Source organism: the organism of the source record quoted next, unplaced genomic scaffold (genome assembly GCF_019419815.1).
Source record: "Pyrus x bretschneideri cultivar Hongxiangsu unplaced genomic scaffold, Pyrus_bretschneideri_v1 Contig20, whole genome shotgun sequence".
NCBI lineage: Eukaryota > Viridiplantae > Streptophyta > Magnoliopsida > Rosales > Rosaceae > Pyrus > Pyrus x bretschneideri.
Genome location: NW_025999502.1, coordinates 6,206,654 through 6,229,278, shown reverse-complemented (window position 1 = coordinate 6,229,278; position 22,625 = coordinate 6,206,654). Strand labels below are relative to the sequence as shown.

Below are 22,625 nucleotides of genomic sequence, written 5' to 3'. Positions count from 1 at the left end.
GGGTGTCAATATGGTCAGTTTTATAGGTGGAGAGGAGGGTGCAAACGATGGGCGCATTTCAAATCCAGGGGCTCATGCTGCTGCTGGTATTAGGGTTTTGAAATCACAATTGGATGTCGTCGTCAAATATGGAAAATGCGTTTTCTTTACCTTAAAGAGATTACAGATAAGATCCCAACTTCCAGGTGCATTGTATAATTCCCAATAGACCACAAGAATGATCCAGGAGCAGGTCAGTGGTACTGGAAACCAATTGGAAGCCCTTTGACCGACCTGAGAATAACATATTCTCAGTCACTCGGTGCTCAGGAGATAAAAATAAATTATCAAAATCTTAATGAAAGCACACAGCGGGGGCCAACATAAAAACCAACAAAAATTATAATAAAAAAAATCCTCTCTTTCATCCTTAACAATGTAGCGAAAAAAACCATAACATGTTGTGCATTAAGTCCTTAATTAAAATATAGATCGATGTTTTTTCAAATTTCGAAAGTCGTCCAATGATTGAATTTATGCTAAATCTTTCTAATAAACAGTGAGAGTCGACTAGGGTTTATGCAAGGGTGGACTGAAGTGTAAGAGAGAGAGACTAAAAATGTGCAACTTGAATTGAAAAATTAAGAAGTTTTGTATAAGGTGGAGTATAGTTGATTCAAAATTGGTTTGAAAAAATTGTGCAGATGCCTGAAATGGTTTGTATGTTTGAAATGAGAAGTCTGAAGCTAAATTCATTTCAAGCATCTGCATAAAATTCCTATACCAATTAAATTAATGTCTACATTCACCACATCTAGGGCAAGTTTGGGATTGTTACACTATTTCAAAAACTGCTTATGTTGTGCTTTAAGAATAAATAGATGTACAATAAAGTAGTTGAGTGTTTGATACACTGTATTTTTTAAAACAATGTGAGTGTAAAAACAGTGTAAAAGCCTTTGTTAAATTTTGATGTAAAAGTGATACAATTTGTACAATGAAACAAATGGACATGGTAGTGGGGGTGGTGGCGTGGCAAGGGCAATGGTGGTGGTGGTGGCAACAGTGTTGATGGCAGCGACAATGGTGGGGGTATGGTTGTGGTGCCAATATTGGGGTGTAGAGGTAACAATGGTGAGAGGGTGACAGTAGTGACGATTAACAGTTGTAGCGATTGTGGTTATGGTGGTGATGGTGGCGGTGGTGGTAACGGTGATGGTAATGGCAGTGGTGGTATAAGATTAGTGTTTGTAGTAGCGGGTAGTGACAATTGATCACTTTATTCACCAAGAAATAAAGTGAGTATAGAACGTTAACAATGTGAATTTTAAAAACTAATAAGGGTATTATAGAAATTAAAAATATTCATTAAAGATTCAGCTCCGTTTTTATTAAAGCAGCTTTTAAAAGTAACCCACATGCTGCTTTTAAAAGCTGTTGTTTGAGGTCATTGCTTTTAAAATAAGTAGGATATTTTATTTTTACCAAACATATTTTTGTATTGCTTAACTTTAAAGGAAGCCATTTTTAGCAGGGAAAAAAAAAACAATATCAAATAGGGCCTTAGTCGGGTAAATTGTCGATATACATGCATAATGTTATTTCTTTATGTGTATTTTACTTAATATAGCGTAAAATAACGGCTTAGAGTGTCTCCAATAACCTAGCTAAATGAGACTTTTTGGCTAACATAAAGTGCAAAAAAAATAAAAATTAAAAAAATATAAAAAAAATTAAAAATTAAAAATTAAAAAAACTCTAACAGGCTAGTTAAACGACTAGTTATCTTAACTTTGTGAATAGTAACTAGCTATATTAGCTAGGAGGAGAAAGAAAGCAAATTTTTTACTAAACATTAAAAAAATATAAATTTCATTGTGTGGGCTTCAAGAGAAGAAAAATGGCTTCCGTTGTTAAGTTTAGGAAAAAATTAATATTAAAATGTTTTAACTTGTTAGAAGTGGTGGCTATCCAAATTAACATTTGAATCATTTAGCTAGCTATAATAACATAAATTTAGCTGTTTGTGAGAAGATGCTTGATGCAGGAGTCTTGCCTGATGGTGAGAGAGTCGGTAGGATCGTATCTTGGTTTTGCAATGGCAAAAAACCTAAAGATGCCCATTTGGTTTATTCGTCAATGAAGGTGAAGAAGCAGAACCTGCCACGCTCACCAGTAAATCTTTTGATCAGTTCACTCTGTAAGGAGGATGAAACTGTCAATTTAGCTCTAGAGATATTGGGTGATTTATCTGGAGAAGCACGGAAATATGGGATTAAGCCGTTTTCAGCTGTTGTTCAAGGATTGTGCAGGAAAAAAGATGATGATGACTAGATGGGGCCAAAAAATTGCTTCTTGAGATGACAAGGGAGGGCCCACATCCAGGAAATGCAGTTTTCAATTGGTTATCAATGGCTATTCTAAGGCTGGGAATACGGGAGAGGCAATGAAGATGATGAAGCTAATGGAGAGTAGGGGGTTGAAACCAGAAGTGTATACTTACACTGTTAATATGAGTGGTTATGCAAATGGGGGTCTGATGGAGGAGGCTTGTAAAATATTATCCCAAGCGAAAAAGAAGCATCCTAAACTGAATCCTGTGACTTATCATACAATTATCCGTGGATTTTGCAGACTGGAAGATTTTGACGAAGGTTTAAGGTTGTTGGGTGAGATGAAACATTTTGGGGTCCAACCTAATGTTGATGAGTACAATAAGTTGATCCAATCTCTCAGTCTTAAGGCTTTGGATTGGGGAACAGCAGAGAAATTGCTTGAAGAAATGAAGGATAACGGGTTGCATCTCAATGGGATTACAAAGGGTCTTATAAGAGCAGTTAAGGAACTACTGGAGGGGGAAATAGAGATTGCAGAAGCCTAAAAAGGTTATCTGATTTTTGGTACGCGGATGGTACTATGAAGACTTGCGAAATAAAAGTGAAGCTTTGCAGTTTGTTTTGTTCGTGGTGCTTGTTAAACATCTCCGCTTCTCAATCATATAGAAAATGAAGATTGGATTTTTTTTTTTTTTTTTCAATTTTTTAGTGGCCACTTGCGTAACTTCATAGCTAAGCCAGAGGCACGCCCCTGAAAAGTGGGGACTATGTCCCTTTCCTTGCAACATGCAATTGTGCTCTTATTTTCTGGGTGCCCATTTGCTCCATCTTGATGTCAATGGAGTAAAATAGCTGCAGTCTTTGACTTCGTTTTTACTATAAATTTTATACCTTTTAATTTTTTTTCTTGTTTGGATTTTGATGTGATTTATGTTCTTAAAAGCCATTTGAAGGTTAATGTTACTTGCTTAGATGCAGTTAAAGCTCAGGCGAGTTGTTGGAGCTTCAGTATTTGTTATGAAAGAGGAAATTTTGTTTAATTGTGCCTCCAGCTTCTTTTATTTCAGTTGCAACCCTGTCCTCAAGTGGGTTTCAGTTCCTCTTGTGTTCTAAATGTGCATATGAGTAAGCTTGGTCTGGTTATTTACGTGATTTTCTTTTCGAATATCTGAAATCTGAAAAGCATTCAAACTGATGGTTACAGCAGAGAACAGAAATGTTTCTCTTAGGGCTGAAGAAGATGTCTGTGAAGCTAGGTAGTTCAAGCGAGATAACAGTAGCTAGGTAGGTCCAATGCAAGTTGATTTGTTAATCAATAACCTATTTTTCTTGGTCATATTCTTTGAATGTTATATAGCAGAACAAGATAACACATGTAGTCTCTGTTGAATTGTAATCTTGTCTTGGCCCAAAGATAATTGATCCGGCCCATACACAAAGAAAAATTCATGCACATGCTAGAGAATTCTAGCAAAGTTCAAGTTGGTGGAAGAGTCTAGAAGAATGGTGAGGATTCCACCAACATACAAGATTAGTGTAGATAATTCTAGCTTAGGAAGGTAGTGGAATTATCTAGATATCTCTAGCATGATGTTTTCATGCTTCTCCAAGGTTTCATCCATGCCTATAAAAGGAGAAGGCATCCACACCATTTGTAACAACCAAGAGAGCAAGTAGCAAGAAGTGAGAGTGTCAAGTAAGAAGTAAGAAGAAGCAACAAAGCTTCTAAGAGTGTTTGAGTGTTTCCTCTTGTACTAAGTTTGTGAGTGAATAAAACCTTTGTGTAATACTTTGAGAATTCTTTCTTTCTCTTGCCTATCAATTCCGCTGCGTTACATTTTTCTTTGTGAGATAAACCTCTCCAAGTAGTGAAGCATTTTTAAACCCCCAACAAAGTGGTACCAGAGCTATGGCTAGCAATGCTATGGCAGCCTTCCAAGTTCCAGTGCTCGACAGCAACAACTTCGATAATTGGAGTATCAAAATGAAGGCCCTTTTGGGTGCACACGATGTCTGGGAAGTCGTGGAGAAAGGCTACACTGAGCCAGAAGATGAAGCTACTCTGTCTCAACCCCAGAAGGAGAGTTTGAAAGATTCAAGAAAGAGAGACAAGAAGGCTCTCTACCTCATCTACCAAGCATTAGATGACAATGGCTTTGAGAAGGTCTCGAGTGCAACCTCTGCCAAGCAAGCATGGGAGAAGCTTCAAACCTCTTACAAAGGAGCCGAACAAGTGAAAAAGGTTCGTCTTCAAGTATTAAGAGGTGAGTTCGAATCTCTACAAATGAAAGGGTCTGAATCAATCTCTGATTATTTCTCAAGAGTCTTAGCCATTTCCAATCAATTAAAAAGAAACGGAGAAAAGTTAGAAGATGTTAGAATTATGGAGAAGATACTACGCTCGTTGGACCCCAAGTTCGAGCACATTGTCGTGACGATTGAAGAAACTAAAAACTTGGAAGAAATTAGTATAGAGCAATTAATGGGTTCGCTACAAGCATATGAAGAGAAACATAAGAAGAGGCAAGGGAATGATGAGCAGCTTCTTAAGACGCATGTTCAGCCAAAGAAGAAAGAAGAAAGCTTCGACAACGAGAGAAGCCGATACGGAAGAAGTCGTGGTCGAGGTCGCGGACGTGGACATAGGCGTGGATGTGGTTGGAACTTAAACAACCATAGCAACTACGAAAGAGGAGAAAGCTCAACAAAAGGTCGCGGAAGAGGACGCTCAAACTCAAGGTATGAAAAATCTCATGTTCAATGCTATAATTGTCAAAAGTTTGGGCATTATGCTTGGGAATGTAGAGCTCCAAACAGCAGACTTGATGAGAAGGTCAATTATGTGAAAGAAGAGAAAGAAGAGAATGGTGTTGTGCTACTAGCATGCAAGAACAATGATGGAGACCAAGACTATACATGGTACCTTGACACCAGCGCTAGCAACCACATGTGCGGAAGAAGAAGCATCTTCGTAGAGCTCAATGAATCAGTGAGTGGCAACGTTTCTTTTGGAGATGAATCCAAAATACCCGTAAAAGGAAAAGGTAACATCCTTATTCCCTTGGAAAATGGCGGTCACCAATTAATTTCGAATGTCTACTACGTGCCCAATATGAAAAGTAACATTTTGAGTTTGGGTCAACTCTTAGAAAAAGGTTATGATTTTCATACGAAAAATTATATCCTTTTTCTTAGAGATGACAAAGGAAGATTAATTGCCAAGGCGAAAATGTCAAAAAATAGGATGTTTCCCATGAACATTCAAAACGATGTTGCAAAGTGTCTCAAGATATGTTACAAAGACATATCTTGGCTTTGGCATCTTCGTTTTGGGCATCTTAACTTTGGGGGATTGGAGTTATTATCCAAGAAGAAGATGGTGAGAGGCTTACCGTGTATCAGCCACCCTGATCAAGTTTGCGAAGGATGTTTACTTGGGAAACAGTTCAGGAAAAGCTTTCCAAAGGAGTCGACCATAAGAGCCCAGAAGCCACTCGAGCTCATTCACACCGATGTGTGCGGTCCAATAAAACCAAGCTCTTTGGGTAAAAATAATTATTTCCTTCTCTTCATTGATGATTTTTCAAGAAAAACCTGGGTGTATTTCTTGAAGCAGAAATCAGAAGTCTTTGGAGCATTCAAGAAGTTCAAAGCCGCTGTAGAAAAAGAGAGTGGTTGCAAGATCAAAGCCATGAGATCTGATCGAGGAGGAGAATTCACTTCGAAGGAATTTCAAGAGTTTTGTGAAGCAAATGGAATTCGTCGACCTTTGACAGTTCCAAGATCCCCTCAACAAAATGGAGTGGCGGAAAGAAAAAATCGAACCATCCTCGACATGGCTCGAAGCATGCTCAAAAGCAAGAAATTGCCTAAGGAATTGTGGGCAGAAGCTGTAGCATGTGCTGTCTACCTATCCAATCGGTCTCCAACAAGGAGTGTGTGGGGAAAAACTCCGCAAGAAGCATGGAGTGGAAGAAAACCAGATATTTCTCATCTAAGAGTTTTTGGAAGCATAGCCCATGTACATGTACCAGACGAGAGGAGAACCAAACTTGACGACAAAAGTGAGAAGTTCATCTTCATCGGCTATGACACCAATTCAAAAGGCTATAAGCTGTATAATCCAAACAATGGGAAGACGGTGATCAGTCGAGACGTGATGTTCGATGAAGAAGGAGAATGGGATTTTGGCCCGCATGCAGGTGATCTTCACTTCTTTCCTCAATTTGAAGAAGAGAATGAACAAGGGATGATGGAGCAAGCAAGAGAGGTTCAACAAGAATCCACTACTCCACCTGCTTCACCAACATCAACCAATCATGGTAATTCATCAGCATCAGCATTGTCAAGTGGGAGTCTAAATGAAAGAGAAGTACCACGCACAAGAAGTATACGAGATCTTTATGAGGTAGCTGAAAGACTTGATAATCCTACACTTTTCTGTCTCTTTGCTGATTGTGAACCAGTCGACTTCCAAGAAGCAGTGCAAGATACTAAGTGGAGGAAAGCAATGGATGAAGAAATTGAAGCAATCCAGAAGAATGATACATGGGAACTCGCTATTCTTCCGAAAGGACACAAAGCCATCGGAGTCAAGTGGGTGTACAAGACAAAGAAAAATGCCAATGGAAAGGTCGAAAGATACAAGGCAAGACTAGTGGCGAAAGGCTATAGTCAAAGAGCCGGAATCGACTATGATGAGGTATTCGAACCCGTTGCTCGGTTAGAAACTATACGATTACTAATTTCTTTGGCAGCTCAAAACAGTTGGAAGATTCAACAAATGGATGTGAAGTCCGCCTTCCTAAATGGAGTTCTTGAAGAAGAAGTCTACATTCAGCAACCGTCAGGCTATGAGATCAAAGGGCATGAAGACAAAGTTCTGAAGCTGAAGAAAGCCCTTTATGGGTTAAAACAAGCGCCACGAGCATGGAATAGTCGCATCGACAAGTACTTTCAAGAAAACAACTTCATCAAGTGCCTTCATGAACATGCTCTCTACGTCAAAGTCAAAGATGGAGATATTTTGATTGTGTGCTTATATGTGGATGATCTAATCTTCACCGGGAGTAATCCAAGCATGTTTGAAGAGTTCAAGAGAGTGATGACCAAAGAATTTGAGATGACCGACATCGGGTTGATGGCATATTACCTAGGCATTGAAGTCAAGCAGAACGAAGAAGGAATTTTCATCTCCCAAGAAAGCTACACAAAGGAGATACTGAAAAAGTTCAAAATGGACGACTGCAAGCCCGTGAGCACGCCAATAGAGTGCGGAGTCAAACTAACCAAGTATGACAAAGGAGAAAGTGTAGATCCAACATTTTTTAAAAGCCTAGTTGGAAGCTTGCGCTACTTGACTTGCACAAGACCAGATATTCTCTATGCTGTCGGATTAATCAGTCGCCACATGGAGAATCCCACAACTACACATTTGAAAACGGCCAAAAGAATTCTTCGATACCTCAAAGGTACTGTTAACTTTGGCTTGTTTTATTCAAGTTCTGATAACTACAAACTTGCTGGATATAGCGACAGTGATTGGGCAGGAGATTCCGACGATAGAAAAAGCACTACTGGATTTGTGTTCTTCATGGGAGACACTGCATTCACATGGATGTCGAAAAAGCAACCGATTGTCACTCTCTCTACCTGCGAAGCTGAATATGTAGCTGCTACTTCATGTGTCTGCCATGCAATCTGGCTGAGAAACTTGCTGAAAGAATTAAGAATGCGACAAGAAGAGCCAACAAAGATCTATGTCGACAACAAGTCTGCAATAGCTCTAGCAAAGAATCCAGTATTCCATGACAGGAGCAAACACATAGATACCCGTTATCATTTCTTAAGAGAGTGCATTGCAAGAAAGGATGTGCAAGTGGAATACGTGAAGTCTCAAGACCAAGTTGCCGACATATTCACCAAGCCACTCAAACAAGAAGACTTTGTCAGACTAAGAAACTCAATTGGCGTCACAAGACAAGATTAAGGGGGGATGTTGAATTGTAATCTTGTCTTGGCCCAAAGATAATTGATCCGGCCCATACACAAAGAAAGATCCATGCACATGCTAGAGAATTCTAGCAAAGTTCAAGTTGGTGGAAGAGTCTAGAAGAATGGTGAGGATTCCACCAACATACAAGATTAGTGTAGATAATTCTAGCTTAGGAAGGTAGTGGAATTATCTAGATATCTCTAGCATGATGTTTTCATGCTTCTCCAAGGTTTCATCCATGCCTATAAAAGGAGAAGGCATCCACACCATTTGTAACAACCAAGAGAGCAAGTAGCAAGAAGTGAGAGTGTCAAGTAAGAAGTAAGAAGAAGCAACAAAGCTTCTAAGAGTGTTTGAGTATTTCCTCTTGTACTAAGTTTGTGAGTGAATAAAAACCTTGTGTAATACTTTGAGAATTCTTTCTTTCTCTTGCCTATCAATTCCGCTGCGTTACATTTTTCTTTGTGAGATAAACCTCTCCAAGTAGTGAAGCATTTTTAAACCCCCAACAGTCTCACTGTGATAAGCGTTGCAGTAGAGATGTCATTCATTAACGATCAGCAGCATGAAGCTCGATTTCGACTCAATGTGGCTCGAGGCTCGGAAATTGTCGTCGTGACATAATTACAATGAGGAGCTTTGCTCTCCTGCGCATCAAGGGACAAAAAAGAAGGGTTGGGATTTAACTGAATCTCATTTAGTTAAATTTCAACTGTTCACTTGTGAAAAAAAAAAATGCGCGGGAGAAAATTTCTGCTGCAGTGAGTGCCTCTCACTGCTTGAAGTTGCCTTGCCTTTTCATCTTTTCTTCTTTTATAATTTTTTGGGTACACAAATGCGCAAGAAGACCATACAAGGAAGCCGCAACCGAAAGCGAACTCTGTTGTAGCATCTATACACAGCAATCCAGCCCAAACCAACCCTCCCAGTCTCATAGGAAAAAAAAAAAAAAAAAAAAAAAAAAAAAAAAACCAAGCAAATTAGATGAAGTTAAAAGTGAACATAAATAGGGTCATCGACGATATATAATATAATAAAATACTCTATTTATAGAAAAATAAATTCGAACTTGAATATAGCGAATATTATCCTCTGCAATTGGCGTGATTCAAATCATTATACTCTATATATGTTAAGTTACAATTCGATCCATGCGCATATATTGTAGCTCAACCATGAATTCTTACATTCAAGTATAATTTTAGTAAAAAAGACTACAAAATTATTTTATGGACTCATTTTCAAGATTTCAGAGAGAGAGTCATTGGTTCCCTACTAAGCACACTAATATGGTCTCTCTACTTACATTTTACCGTCCGTACAACTCTACAAGTGTAAAGTTTTTATTACAAAAAGACGTTGGTGCTATTAGGAACTTTGCGTTTATGTATTATATTTTATTATGCTAAAATCCGATGTGAGATTTTTAAAATTTCAACATGCCCTCTCTTGTGAGACCACATTGTGAGCCACATGTGTAACGATAGTAAGTAAATTCACGTATAATACAAGTTTTATACATGTCGTACGTATTTTTCAAAAAAAAAAAGGCTGCTTTCCATAGAAGTATTACTGATTCGTTAAATTACACGTTTTTTAAAAATCTAACATATGATACACGTATGTACATACTTTTCACGTTAAAACACGTTATTTTCACAAATTTTGTTTTTAATAATAGATATAAAATTCATGCATTTTACTCATATTTTAACATATTATTGAATAAAATCAAATTTTTAAAAAATGGCCAAATTTTTTAAAGTATTATTTTAACAAAGTTGCCGAATAATACACATGTATTTTTTTCACGTACTTTACCTGTTCCGTATTTTGCTAACTATGCATACAATCAGACTCAATACTTCAAGCAAGGAAAGAAAAGTAAATACTCGCTAACTTGGTCCTATTTAATCAATCCTCTTTGATATTCTGTTAAAGTTAGGGAGAGATGGGTTAGCATTTTTAATGTTAACCACATCAATATTGTCCATAAGAAGCTCGATGCAATTAAAAGTAGTACCATTCATTGTATATTGTCGATTTAGTTATGCGGATGCCAAAGTTAACATGTATATATATAGTATATTGAGAAAAAGAGAGAGTAATATTTAGTCGTTAGTTCCTTGAAGAGTGAAGGAAGGCAAGGGTTTAGAACTTTAGAGTTGGGAGTTTGGAGGGGGGACAAAAGGCACGAAATTAAGGAAGGGGGGAAGAAAAAGATGTAACAGGGGTTGCTACTGATGAAACGTTCTTTTTTCCCCTTTTTCTCTATCTCCTACCTATTCTTTCTTTTTGTTTGTTTTGTAATGGAAGTTTGATTTATATAATATATATATATATATGTATATGTATATGTATATGTATATGTATATGTATTATAATATAAATATTGGAAAGGGTGTTGAGGCCAAATTCCAAGAAGGGGAGGCTGTTGAATTAAGTAAATGGTAGAAGAGAAGGAGAGAATAGTCAAGCCTCAAGGCCCTGCCCTGCTGATGCCTGCCTGGGCTGTCTGGAATAATACTTGCTGATTGATCAGTGTGGGCTGATGATTAGACATCTCATATTCATGCCGGCCTGCCTACTGGAGAGAGAGAGAGAGAAAGAGAGTCTGATGGATGCATGGAGGAGGAGGAGAGAAGAAGGAGAGAATAGTGTTGGAGTTGGCACTGTCCAATAACTGCAAAAGGGTTGTGTTAGGCATTGAGTAGTAAATACTGGATGGATTTGTCCTTGAATTACACATGGGGATCCCATTCGTGCTTTAATGGGGTATTAGTATTTCACTGCGGTGAGCCTGAGGCAGAGGGACAACCCGGAATAAATGCTAAATATTTACACCTTTCTACAATTTGTTTGCATGCTCATATACTGATATGATTTGCCTCTTTCCTCAACTAGAAAAATAGATATTTGAAAAAAAAAAATAATAATAATCGTGAAAACTGCAAATGTTAGAGGGATTATATTTTGGTGAACCACATTACATTATTTTCGAAATAAAAATAGAACTCACCAGTCCAAATAGATTTCGTCTTTATTAAAGAGATGATATAACCTCATCTCCCTAATATTTCTCTCGAAATATATCCATTTGGCCCTTTATCTTAAGAAGAAGGACTTGTATGGCATAGGTAAATCGACATGGTGACATTCCATTTAATTAATACAAGGATTGCCAACAAGGACATTCTAGTGCATTGTATATTCTTATCCAAGAATTGAATTATTTGATGATGTCATATGAATCATTAGAAACATGCAAAGTGTACGGCTAATTCAATAACAAAAGTAGAATATGTGGAAACAAATTAAGAAACAACAGTCTTTGAAATTTCGGAGGCCATATGCTAAATTTGTGAAGGAGCCTTCTTAAGATAGTCTTCCAATATATATATTTTTTTTAATATCTATTACTATTATATTGATACTAGAGAGCAATAATTAAAACTCAAACAAACTTTAAAACTCATGCTAATTATGAGTTTCCAAATTTCATTACATAATAAGTAAACAAAGCTACAAAAATAATCATTACTAAATAATCAACAACCAGTTCAATCTTAAGAGACCAAATGAACAAAACCTAGAAAAAGTACAACATTAAAGTTTCACTTATAGATGGATCTCCGTGCATTCTTTGTTGCAAAATTATCAATTAATTTATAATTGTAAGGCCCAGTAAAGTATTATTAAATTGTTAGAAAAATAAAAAAAGTGGAATTTTCTTTTTATCCTTTCCGAAAAATGGGGAATTTAGGTCTTGAATTTCTCTTTTATTTTTGTCGTGTTTAACTATGTAATTTTATTCTTCAGTCATATTCAAATATAATGTTGTTATTTATATTAAATAACAAAAGTTTTTTGGGCGTTTCTTAAACTTTAGGTATCTGTGTGGCCGAACATTTTGTTCCTCCCGACCCCGACCCCGACCCCGACCCCGACCCCACCCCAACTGGTCCTTGTACTATTAACAGGAAAGGCCTCATGTCAACCATGCATCACACATTCGTATATCACCGGACACAGATCATTTCCGGATCTAAACCTAGGGATCAATAAATCCTGACCATTGAAATTTGATTCAACGGTTATAAATAGGAAGTTTCTTTAAAAGTTATAATAATTGTAACCGTTGAATCAAATTTAATGGTCAGGATCTATTGATCCTTATGCTCAGATCCGAAGAGGATATATGTTCATATATTGCCTAGGCCATCTTGAGCTTGAGTTGACTCACACCATCACATTCACAATTATTTCATCGAGGCGATTCCTAGACAACTTCTAATCCCCTTTGATTTCTATGTAACTCTGCTTCTTGAAGTCTAAGATCTAATGAATCAATTAATTAGTATATATATAATTCCATTTGTCCTTCGGGTCCTTTTTTTTTTAACAGTACTGCTGGTATGTATATAACAACTAGAACAATTTATATATACACTGCAAATTGGTGCCCTGTGTTGCATTATGTCGTCTTAGCTAGTTGATTAAACGATCAAGCATCCTTAATTACCACAATCATACTTCAAATAAGGTCCATCTTAAATCCACGCCTAAATACGAGATAATTCGATATAGATCCAATTTAGTTTGTCATCAATTATTAGATTTATCATGAAGTTTATGCATATCAATCCAGGTCTATTGGCTTTCTTATTTTTATGATAATGTGTTAGCCTAATTCCTTCTTCTTTTTTTTTTTTATTTTAGCAAACGATATTATCTATACTAAGGGGTGGAGAGTGAATAAGCCTCACAATAGGTTAGCAATAATGTGGTTTAAATTCACATTTGGCGAGAATCGAACCTAAAACCTTCACACAAGTGCAGAATACCACTAGACCCTAATACTAGTGATAGTGTTAACCTAATTTTAAAGATGTGTTCTGTATTTTTTTTTTCCGAGTACCCTATACACCCTTAGGCTATATTTAGAAATCTAAATTCTTGTGTTAAATTTATGCACGGTTACACGATCTTAAAGCTCTTGATTTTGAGCACTTTGTCTCTTTGTTTACCTCATTTGACTTTCACTATTTATAAGCTATTGAGACATTGTATGCATCGGGATTATATTAGTATATTTAGACGTTCTTGTTAGTGTGCTTCGGACCTTGATTAGAGGTATCATCCTCAATATAACACGGCAAAATTTCGACAATGGTCTAACCTAACTTGCATCAAGCTTAGAGTAAGGAATAAACTATGCATAAAACTGTTATTTAGTAGACCACGCTGATAGGGCCATTAACGATGATAGGTTCACTAACAAGGAAGTTTCACATGCTTAGGTTCACCAACTAAAGCAGAAAAGTAAATCATAAAAAAAAGCACTTTCACAATCAAAACCATTAACCACATAACCAATTACCTTAACTGGGGACACAACTCTAGCGCACAGGTTTACTAATTATAGGAATATACGTTAAGTAATGATAGAATCGGTACAGCTGGTTCACTGATTTTTATAACTTATTACACAGGTTTTTGGTGTTTACAAATATGAAGGGAGGGAGCTGATTTAGGACCTGTAATTTGTAATGTTAGAGTTAGAAGTAAATGCTCGCAAGGATTTAATTAGGGATTGAAGGAAGGAGGCTGCTGTTTAGGTCGAGCGGCTGGTTAGTAATATTAGAAAATATCAAACATGACTAGATAATCTAGGTGGCAAGGTTTTTATTTAGCTAGACCCCATTGTTTGTATTAAAATGAATAAATAGATTAGATCCAAACTAATGTTACAAAAGTGGACCAAATATTATAAGCCCTTGTAAATACGTACATGGGTTAGCACTTAGCATACACACATATGCATGCATATCTACGTACATGATATGATGAATACTGCATCCGAATGTAATGCAGTATTGCAATAGCATGAGTGCAAGAAGCGTCAGAGGATTATAGTAAGTACGTACCCCTAATCGCTGATGAATACATATTAGATCATATTCACATATAATAGATCACAGGATTAGATAGATAGATCAGAGGATTAGATAGATAGATATATGGATTATTTCACACCCATATATATATATATATATATATATGTAATATTAGAGAAATTAAAATTTTAAATTAATTTGCAAACTAAATGATATGTTACCAATAAGAAATAAGCAAGTTAATCAAGACTTAAGTAATAATCCAATTATGAACGGCCGTATCATTTGGTTTATAAAATTTAGTTTAAAATTTTAGTCTCCATAAAGATAAAATAATATATATGACATCCAAGGGTTCTTATTTAATCAAAATGTTTAAAAAGAGTGTAAAAGTATTTGATTATATGGCATCCAAGGGTTCTTATTTATTCATTAAATGACATGAATACCTATGTGGATTTTAATTACTATTAAAGATAAAATAAAACTGAAAAAAAAAACATAAATCTGGAAAAATAAAAATATAATTAAAAAAAGGAAGATAATTTAACTAAAATTGGTTCTTCCATTCCCATTTCGATCAAGACTTGGATTCAGACTTTGAACCCTAATAGAAATATCATGAAACTTCTTCTTTAAATTCATATGCTTGTGCGATTAAACATATGCCTGATTTCACCCATGTATTGAAAGGTTCTCGCAAACAGACCTGATATTATCAGAGAAGATTATATGAACGAACTGTGCATTCTTCAAGGTGGCGTTCCTCCCTTTCCCAATTAGGTAAAATCTCAATTTACCAAAAGGTTATTGGTTCCAGTTGCTTGCATTTGCGATACAATTCTACTTTGTGGGGTTTGCTTAACTTATTATAGCATATGGCATGCATTGCTTCAGGTTGCCTTCGACATAATAGAAGAAGAAATGGGGCGACCCCTCGAAGCTGTTTTCAGTAAAGTTCCATGATTTTTTTTATTAGGGTTCAAAGTCTGATCTAAATCTTAATCGAAATGAGAATGGGAGAACCAATTTCAGTTAAATTATTATTATTTTTTAATTATATTTTTAATTTTCTAGATTTTATGTTTTTTTTCTAGTTTTTTTTTTTATCTTTAATAGTAATTAAAATTCACATAAGCATTCATGTCATTTAATGAATAAATAAGAACCTTGGATGTCATGTAATCAAAAAGCTTAAAAAGAGTGTAAAAGTATTTGTAAAAATATTTGTCCGTTGATTATATATATATATATATATATATATGTATATAAGTAATGTTATGTAGGCTAAATTTTAGAATAAATTTGTAAAAAAATTAGTCAACTAATCATTAATTTTTATGTTATTTAGTTTATAAAATTTTATCTATAAATTTAATGTCGATAAAAATACCCTATATATGTATGTAGGAGTATGCATACGAGAGAAAGAGGGAATTTATGAGGAGAGACACAGACTGGTGGCAAATGGCAAATGCATTGAAGGCCAAAGCCATCATTGCACCAGTACGTCAGCATTGCCATGGAAATCATTTTTCGTTTTGATTTGATTTGATTTGATTTGACTACGTCCGTTTTTTGACTGTGGAACCAAATAACGAATTGGGAAGGAAGCAAGGGATATAGAAGCATGGGTTTTCGGTTTTCACCCACGAGAGTCGAGACTATGAAGAGCACCTTTTATGTAATGAGTTTATCATCCTTTAGGTTGATCCAATAAATATTGTTGTTTAGATAAAAAAAAATTATATATGACAATACATTATTAGATAAGAGTTTTTATCTTTCGTTGTTGAGTGCTAGCCTAGCTTAGCTATAAAATTAGAGAGCCCGTAGACTATTCAATTAATTAAGTTCATGTTTATCTCGCTATGATCTCTGTCGGTCTACATCTTCTCCTCTAATCTTTTTGATCAGTCTAGCCAGCTAGCTAATCTCTTTTTCGTGCAGGTTGATTTCTATTATTGTTTTACCTGGGATTTTATTAATAATTAGTTCTTTTTTTTTATTTTTCGTTCTTTACATAAACTATTAGTGAGTATTCTGTACCGAGGTTAGTAAAGGAGGTGGATTGTCTGCCTTTCTATTTTCATACTCTTCCTATATCTATTTGTTTATATAATTACGGTTAAATCACGTCAATATTTTATATTTCTATTACTCTTTCCATTCTTATGTCCTTAACCGTGATCACACATCATAGAAACGCATGAAGAAAGTATGAAAATAAGAGGGCAGACAATCCACCTCTGGTAGTAAATGGCCATGACATCTTCTCTGGAATGGCCTTTCATGTTTCTGGCAGAAAGAGAAAAACTAGGCTCCCACACACATACACGCACTCCCTCTATCGGTTGAGGGTCGGCTTAATTAATTTCTCCCATCCATCCACCTGTCCGTCAGTCAGTCATTTTGTCTTATTGCGTTGTCTTCTGCCTTTGTCCGGGAACGGAAGAAATGCCTTATGCTTGCTCAGCAGTCTCCATGACTTCCAAACTAATTTTGGCCAGACATTTATCATCCGTATATATATATATACTCTCTACAGTGTGTATATATATATATATATAAATTTCAAAATGCATATATATATGCTGGCTAACTATTCCTTTTGCCGCGTCTGTCTAATTAAACTACTAGGACAAAAAAAAAATATATATATATATATATAAGCCCTAATATTGGAAAAAGGACACCTGATCGATTAAACTTGATTATTCTGCACTTGCAAATTACAGTGAGTGTTGTCAATCAACTTACAACATTTCACCAGTTGGTCAAATGAATTCTGAGTTATGATAGAAATTTTATGTTAACTATAATATTGTGCAAACTAAAATGGTAACTCATTAATCATTATATATTGATGACTCCAAAACTTATGGCCTAGCCTGCTCTTCGATAAAACTATTTCACACACAAAACTAAGGATAATACTAGGTAGGCAAAAATTTTAAACAAAATTTACAAACTAAATGATGTGTCATCAATACAAGATAAGTACGATAATCAACACTTAAGTAATATTCAAATCGTCAACTTTCTTGTCGTTTAGTTTACAAAACTTAATCTACAATGCATCCATCTTTTTGAAACTTACCATATCATCATACGGGGATATTATGCTTTAACATTATTATGATTTATGATCATGCATATATTATATATGAAAGATTTTCAAATTTCATAACCAAATTAAATTTAGAAATGACTTAGCTATTACAGGAATAGGATCATATATATGGGACTACTGCAAATAGATATCTGTCTCCTAATTTTACTGTTGAGACAGAGTGCAAACAAATCCTCCAGATCCATGCACTATGTCTCCTAATTTTACTGGTGAGACTGCTGCGAATTGAAGGACACTTTCTGGACAAACTTGTTTTCCCTTTTTCTTTATTTTTGTTGGGCATGTTCTTGTTCTTTTTTTCCCCTTTTTGTTTCTCCTTAGAGGACGGAGGAGGATTGCAATACTAATATATATAGGGGTGTGATATCTATACACTCCATTTTACTTCTCACACACCTTTTTAATTTTTGGCTGTCAAATCGGATAAATTGAAGAAGATCAACGGATAGAAATTATCAAGGAGTGTGTGAGAAGTAAAATAGGATGTGTGGATAGCACACCCTTATATATATATATATATGCAAAGAAAAAAAAAAATATATATATATATAGTTGATATACTATGTGTATGAGAAAACAATTTCCAAGAGACATAAATTAGATATAATTAAATTGTCTGTAAATAGGGTATTTGATTAATCAAATTAAACTGTCACCTCTTCCACCATCTCTCTCTCTCTCTCTCATCGTACTGTTTCTTTTGGATTTTGAAGTCTCTCGAACTTTTTTTCTTCTTGATAGTTAATATACCCTGCATATCTGTGCCAAAACAAATGGATAGAAAGAGTTAACAAAATCATGAGTGTATGGGACTATGCATGTATCACTTATAAAGAAAAACCTAATTAATCACAAAATTATTTAGCTAGCTTTTCGCATGAGTAGAGATTGTCATACAATACAACCGTGCGCAGTATAAGGCTGTTTGCATAATGGTTGCTTCCAGCGAATAGTCCGAGTCCGGACTTCGGGTAATATATATATATACAGTCCCAAAGGCTGTTTTTCTTTTGTTGTAAAAAAGTCCTAAAGTCTGTTTTCGGTATAATCATTTTTTCTTTCACAGTAAGAATTTATTTTGTTTTAAATGGGGAATTGTATCGTCTTTTTGTTTGTTTTTTTTTTTTGACAAACGATAGTGTAAATGAGTTAAACAATTGGCGGTATGGGAGAAGAGGCATACGTGGGGATCGGAACCACACAAGAGTGCTTAGACATGATTGTTTTTCGCCATGGTGATAAAAAGTCTTTTTTTTTTTTACCTTCATTAAGTTGGACTCTTCTTCGGATGTGCTCACTTAAAAAAATTTAGAGTTTCTAAAAATAAATAATTATTTAGAGTGGGTTATAGGCACTCACAATTTGTTGAATATACTAATAATTTAGATGTACCAGTGTAAAATACTATTTTGGGTCGCATGGTTATGTTTGGAGGAAGGATTTTCAAAGTCCCAAGCCTACCGTGAAATAACATCTACACGCCAAGAGTCTTTTTCTTCAAACTCTCGTACGTGCTCCCACCCTTTATTGTGGGATCAAATAAACCCCTACCACTGGTGACGGAAATACTCACACACACTTGGATACGGTTAACTTGACAAATAGAATACAAAATCGACTGTTTACTGCATATAAGGTATATATATCTCTTTTGTTCCCATTTTGCATCATTTGGAACAATGTCATAACGGTGGTCAAACCCTAAACCACGAGACAGTATTTTATTAGATATTTCTCTTAATTATGAAGATATGTTGGTAGATCTATACCGAAAAAGTGAAGACATTTCGATAGATATCTAAAAAAAAAAATGGAGATATTCATTTAGTACATACTGATTTTTAAAACAATTTAGGTAAGCACCTCCCAAAACACTACCTCAGTACATTTTGCAAAAAATTCAACACGGTTTCAGCATAACTTGGCTGAAACTTTACTCACTTTCGGTTGGAAGCTATCGACTTTTTAAAACACTGTATTACTAGGGAGTGCGGGTGTAAGAACAGTTTTGGTTAAGTTATGCGGCTGTAAGATTTTAGAGTATTTTCGGTATATCCTTAACAAATGTAGGATATCTATCAAATCACTCTAGTGTTTATGGTTAATTTTGAGTATTTTACAGGTCATTTTAATAGTAAACAATAATAAATTACTTTTCTGTTGAAAGAAGAAAATATTAAAATATGTTTTTTTTAATAACTAAATGTGAACTTCAACAATTAATTTTCACCATAAAATTAAAAATTTGAAAACTTTTATTTGATCAGCATTTGGCCTGTGTCAATTAGCGCATAATTGACCTACAAAAGTGATCATACAGTACTAATTAAAGGCATTTATATATCCAATCATCAAAAGCTGGAAATAACAAGAACAACAACAATAAAACTGATAAATGGATCACAACCAAATTGATATTACTGTGGAAATGAAATATAAAATTTGTAATTGTATATTTATGTATAATACTTAATTCTTAATGAATATCGTATTTTTTCTAAATAAACAAATAATGGACGTACCTTAAATAATTTGATGGGATTGGTTGATCGAAGTTGTTGTGAGTAGATAAGGAAACGAAGAAATTCTAATTAAGAAGGATCAATGGTTCGGCGGTCGTCACCAGCAGCAGCCCTAGTTTGCTGGAACTGTTGACTGAGTTGGCCATAAATGCCCCCTGCAGCAGCGTTCATGGCAAGAAGGCTTGCATCGTAGTTGTTTCCGCCATCAAAGCTCCTAATCATCATCTGTTGCTGATGATAGGAATGATGATCTCGATCTCTGGGAAAAAACTGGTCTCGGCCTCCGCCGCCTGAATTGACATTGATCCCCATCCCCAAGTTGTTGAGTGAAGAGGACTGTAAATGTAGATGATGGTCGTGATTGTTATTATTATTGTTATTGTTACTGTGGGTGTGGGTGGCAGCAGTGGCAGTTGCGGCGGCAGCAGCGGCGGCGGCTATGAGTCCGTGACTGGCAGTGAGACCCTGCAGATTTTGATATTTGGAGAGTTCGGATTTAGCAAAGGTCAGATCCATCTGAAGTTGGCGGAGTTGGTTTTGGAGGAGAGAGATGACTCCAACGCAGCCGTAGACGGGATCGCGGAGGCGCATATCGGCCTCGTAGGCGAGCGAGTTGACGGCGTCCTCACGCTGGTGTGGGTGCAACTCATTGAGCAGTTTAGTGACGTTGCTGGCCCCAAAAACTTTGTGAACATTAGCAAACTTATGCGGCTGGTCCGGTGGGAAGTATGGCGCAAATACGCACTCTGCCTGGCACTTGCGTCGCAGGAACTTACACGCCGCGCATGGCGAATTCGTCGACAACGATGCCATCTTCCACCTCTTCCTCCTCTGTATTTGACCAATCCATTCATTAATATTACATATATATTATACGTATTAAATAAGACCATCATCAGCATACAAAGATCGCGAAAATTCCAAAACTAAAATTCCCATGGCATAAAAAAAAAGGTTAACTACAAAAGAAATGAGAAAAGAAAAAAAAAAAACCTTATACATTCACAGAATCACAGATGGAACAATAATTTTTCGGTCAATGTTTAATTTTCTTATCAGTATCTTTAAACTTGTCCCGTTACCATGACGGACAGTAATTAAGTGGTATTGATGATTATCTCACCAAAACACTGATCTGAATTCTTGCACTGAATAACAAATGCTGCAAAAAAGATGAGAAGGGTACGGCAGAAAAGGAATATTCAATGAATCATGATGAATGAATAGGCCCAACCCGAGTGGAAAAGAAATTAAACAAACAACGAGTGGAAAAAAAATTAAACAAACAAACGGACTTAATAAGAAATGAATTCGAACAAGAAAAGAGAGAAAATGCGAAATCTATGGCATAGTGGCGGCTTTGCCATAGTAAGATCAGCGCCGGCCAATCAAAGGTGGATTTCCCTCTTAATTATTACCTTGAATAATTCCCCAAGAAAATCAACTAAGTAATGATTCAAAATTCGCGTGAACGCGATGGTCAGGTAAAATTGGTATATGGTATTATTTGCCAGAAGAAGAAAGTAAGAATAAAAAGAAAACATTGACATATATCACTGATATTCTTCTTCTTTTTTAATTCGTTTAAAAAAAAGAACCAAAATGAAATCTTTTTCGTCTGAAAAGATCTGGTCTACCGAACTGTAAAAGGGCAGTTAGATATACAAAAGAATATGCATATGAACAAGAATATTACAGATAACATGTATGTGTATAAGTATGTTCTTGAAAACCATAAGGAGATCCAGCAAAAAATAAAAGAGAAAGAAGTGAGAAATAGTAAGATACATATATATATACACACGCACACACACAGACATTATATATATATATATATGTATATATTTATATTTATATATTAATTTCTAGAGTAGTAGTTCTTGTCTAGCTATTTCTCTCACCACCCCAGAAACCCTAAGCGGCAGGTAGCGGTGCAAAAATATCGATTCTTCTCTTGTAGGGAATAATCGACTACTAGATAAAAACGGAGAGAAGATAAGATGAAGAGGAGGAGAGAGGAAGAGATGATTTGAACGGGACTTTAAATTTGCAGGGTCGTCTCTCTCTGTAGGGTTTTTATCAGAGGAAGGAAGGAAGCATACAGTAGTGATAATATTTAATTAAAAAAAGAAAGGTTATTTACCCGTGGGTTTGAGCCTGAGAGATTGGATCTCGTGATGGAAGGAGTTTAAGAAAATGGGGTTAAGTTTCACCGTTCTCGATGAAAGCTTTGGACGCAGATCTTGCTTGAATTTCATACTAAAAAAATTATATATAGAAAATGGAAAAAGATATAAATATATATATGACTACTTAAAGTTTAATTAATTAAGAAGACTTTATTGGGATGAACCAACTTAATTACCTGTAGTAACATGTTAAAACAATGTCAAAAAAGAAAAAAAGAAGTAAAACGTTGAACCCAGTGTACTGTGTGTACATGTTAAAAATGAAAAGAAATAAACAATAAAGGCACGCACATAATATAATTTGGATGACATGGAGAACGTGTGAAGGGTTAATATAACTCTGATACCATAAAAAAAAGTTGAGATTCTATTGTAAATCAATTGGTAATATGAAGAGTAACTCAACCTCTTATAAATCATTATAAGATTTTTTTTTCTTTTACCAATATAAGACTTTTTTACTTACCCGTCCTCGCACAAAACACCTAACCCATCACCAACTGTGACCTTGCACATGAACTTCTTCAGGCCGTGGGTGTTGATGGAGGACAAGAATGAGATAAAGAATAATTAA

At 35.5% G+C, this 22,625-nt stretch overlaps 1 protein-coding gene and 1 pseudogene across 1 annotated transcript; one reads left to right on the top strand and one right to left on the bottom strand.

Annotated features, from left to right (window-relative positions):
- The first annotated feature begins 47 nt into the window (after positions 1-47).
- Positions 48-3,635, top strand: LOC103928861 (annotated as a pseudogene).
- Positions 3,636-19,812: 16,177 nt separating this feature from the next.
- LOC103928850 (protein ASYMMETRIC LEAVES 2-like) lies at positions 19,813-22,394 on the bottom strand. The gene is made up of 2 exons (XM_048584111.1): positions 22,006-22,394; positions 19,813-20,693 (listed from the first exon to the last, which is right to left on the bottom strand). The coding sequence occupies exon 2, from the start codon at positions 20,673-20,675 to the stop codon at positions 19,932-19,934; it is 744 nt and encodes a 247-aa protein (XP_048440068.1). The 5' UTR covers positions 20,676-20,693; positions 22,006-22,394; the 3' UTR covers positions 19,813-19,931.
- Between the last annotated feature and the right edge of the window lie 231 nt (positions 22,395-22,625).

What these genes read in the sequence shown, in the direction of transcription:
- LOC103928850 (XM_048584111.1), bottom strand. Translation starts at nt 20,675, where the DNA reads ATGGCATCGTTGTCGACGAATTCGCCATGCGCGGCGTGTAAGTTCCTG.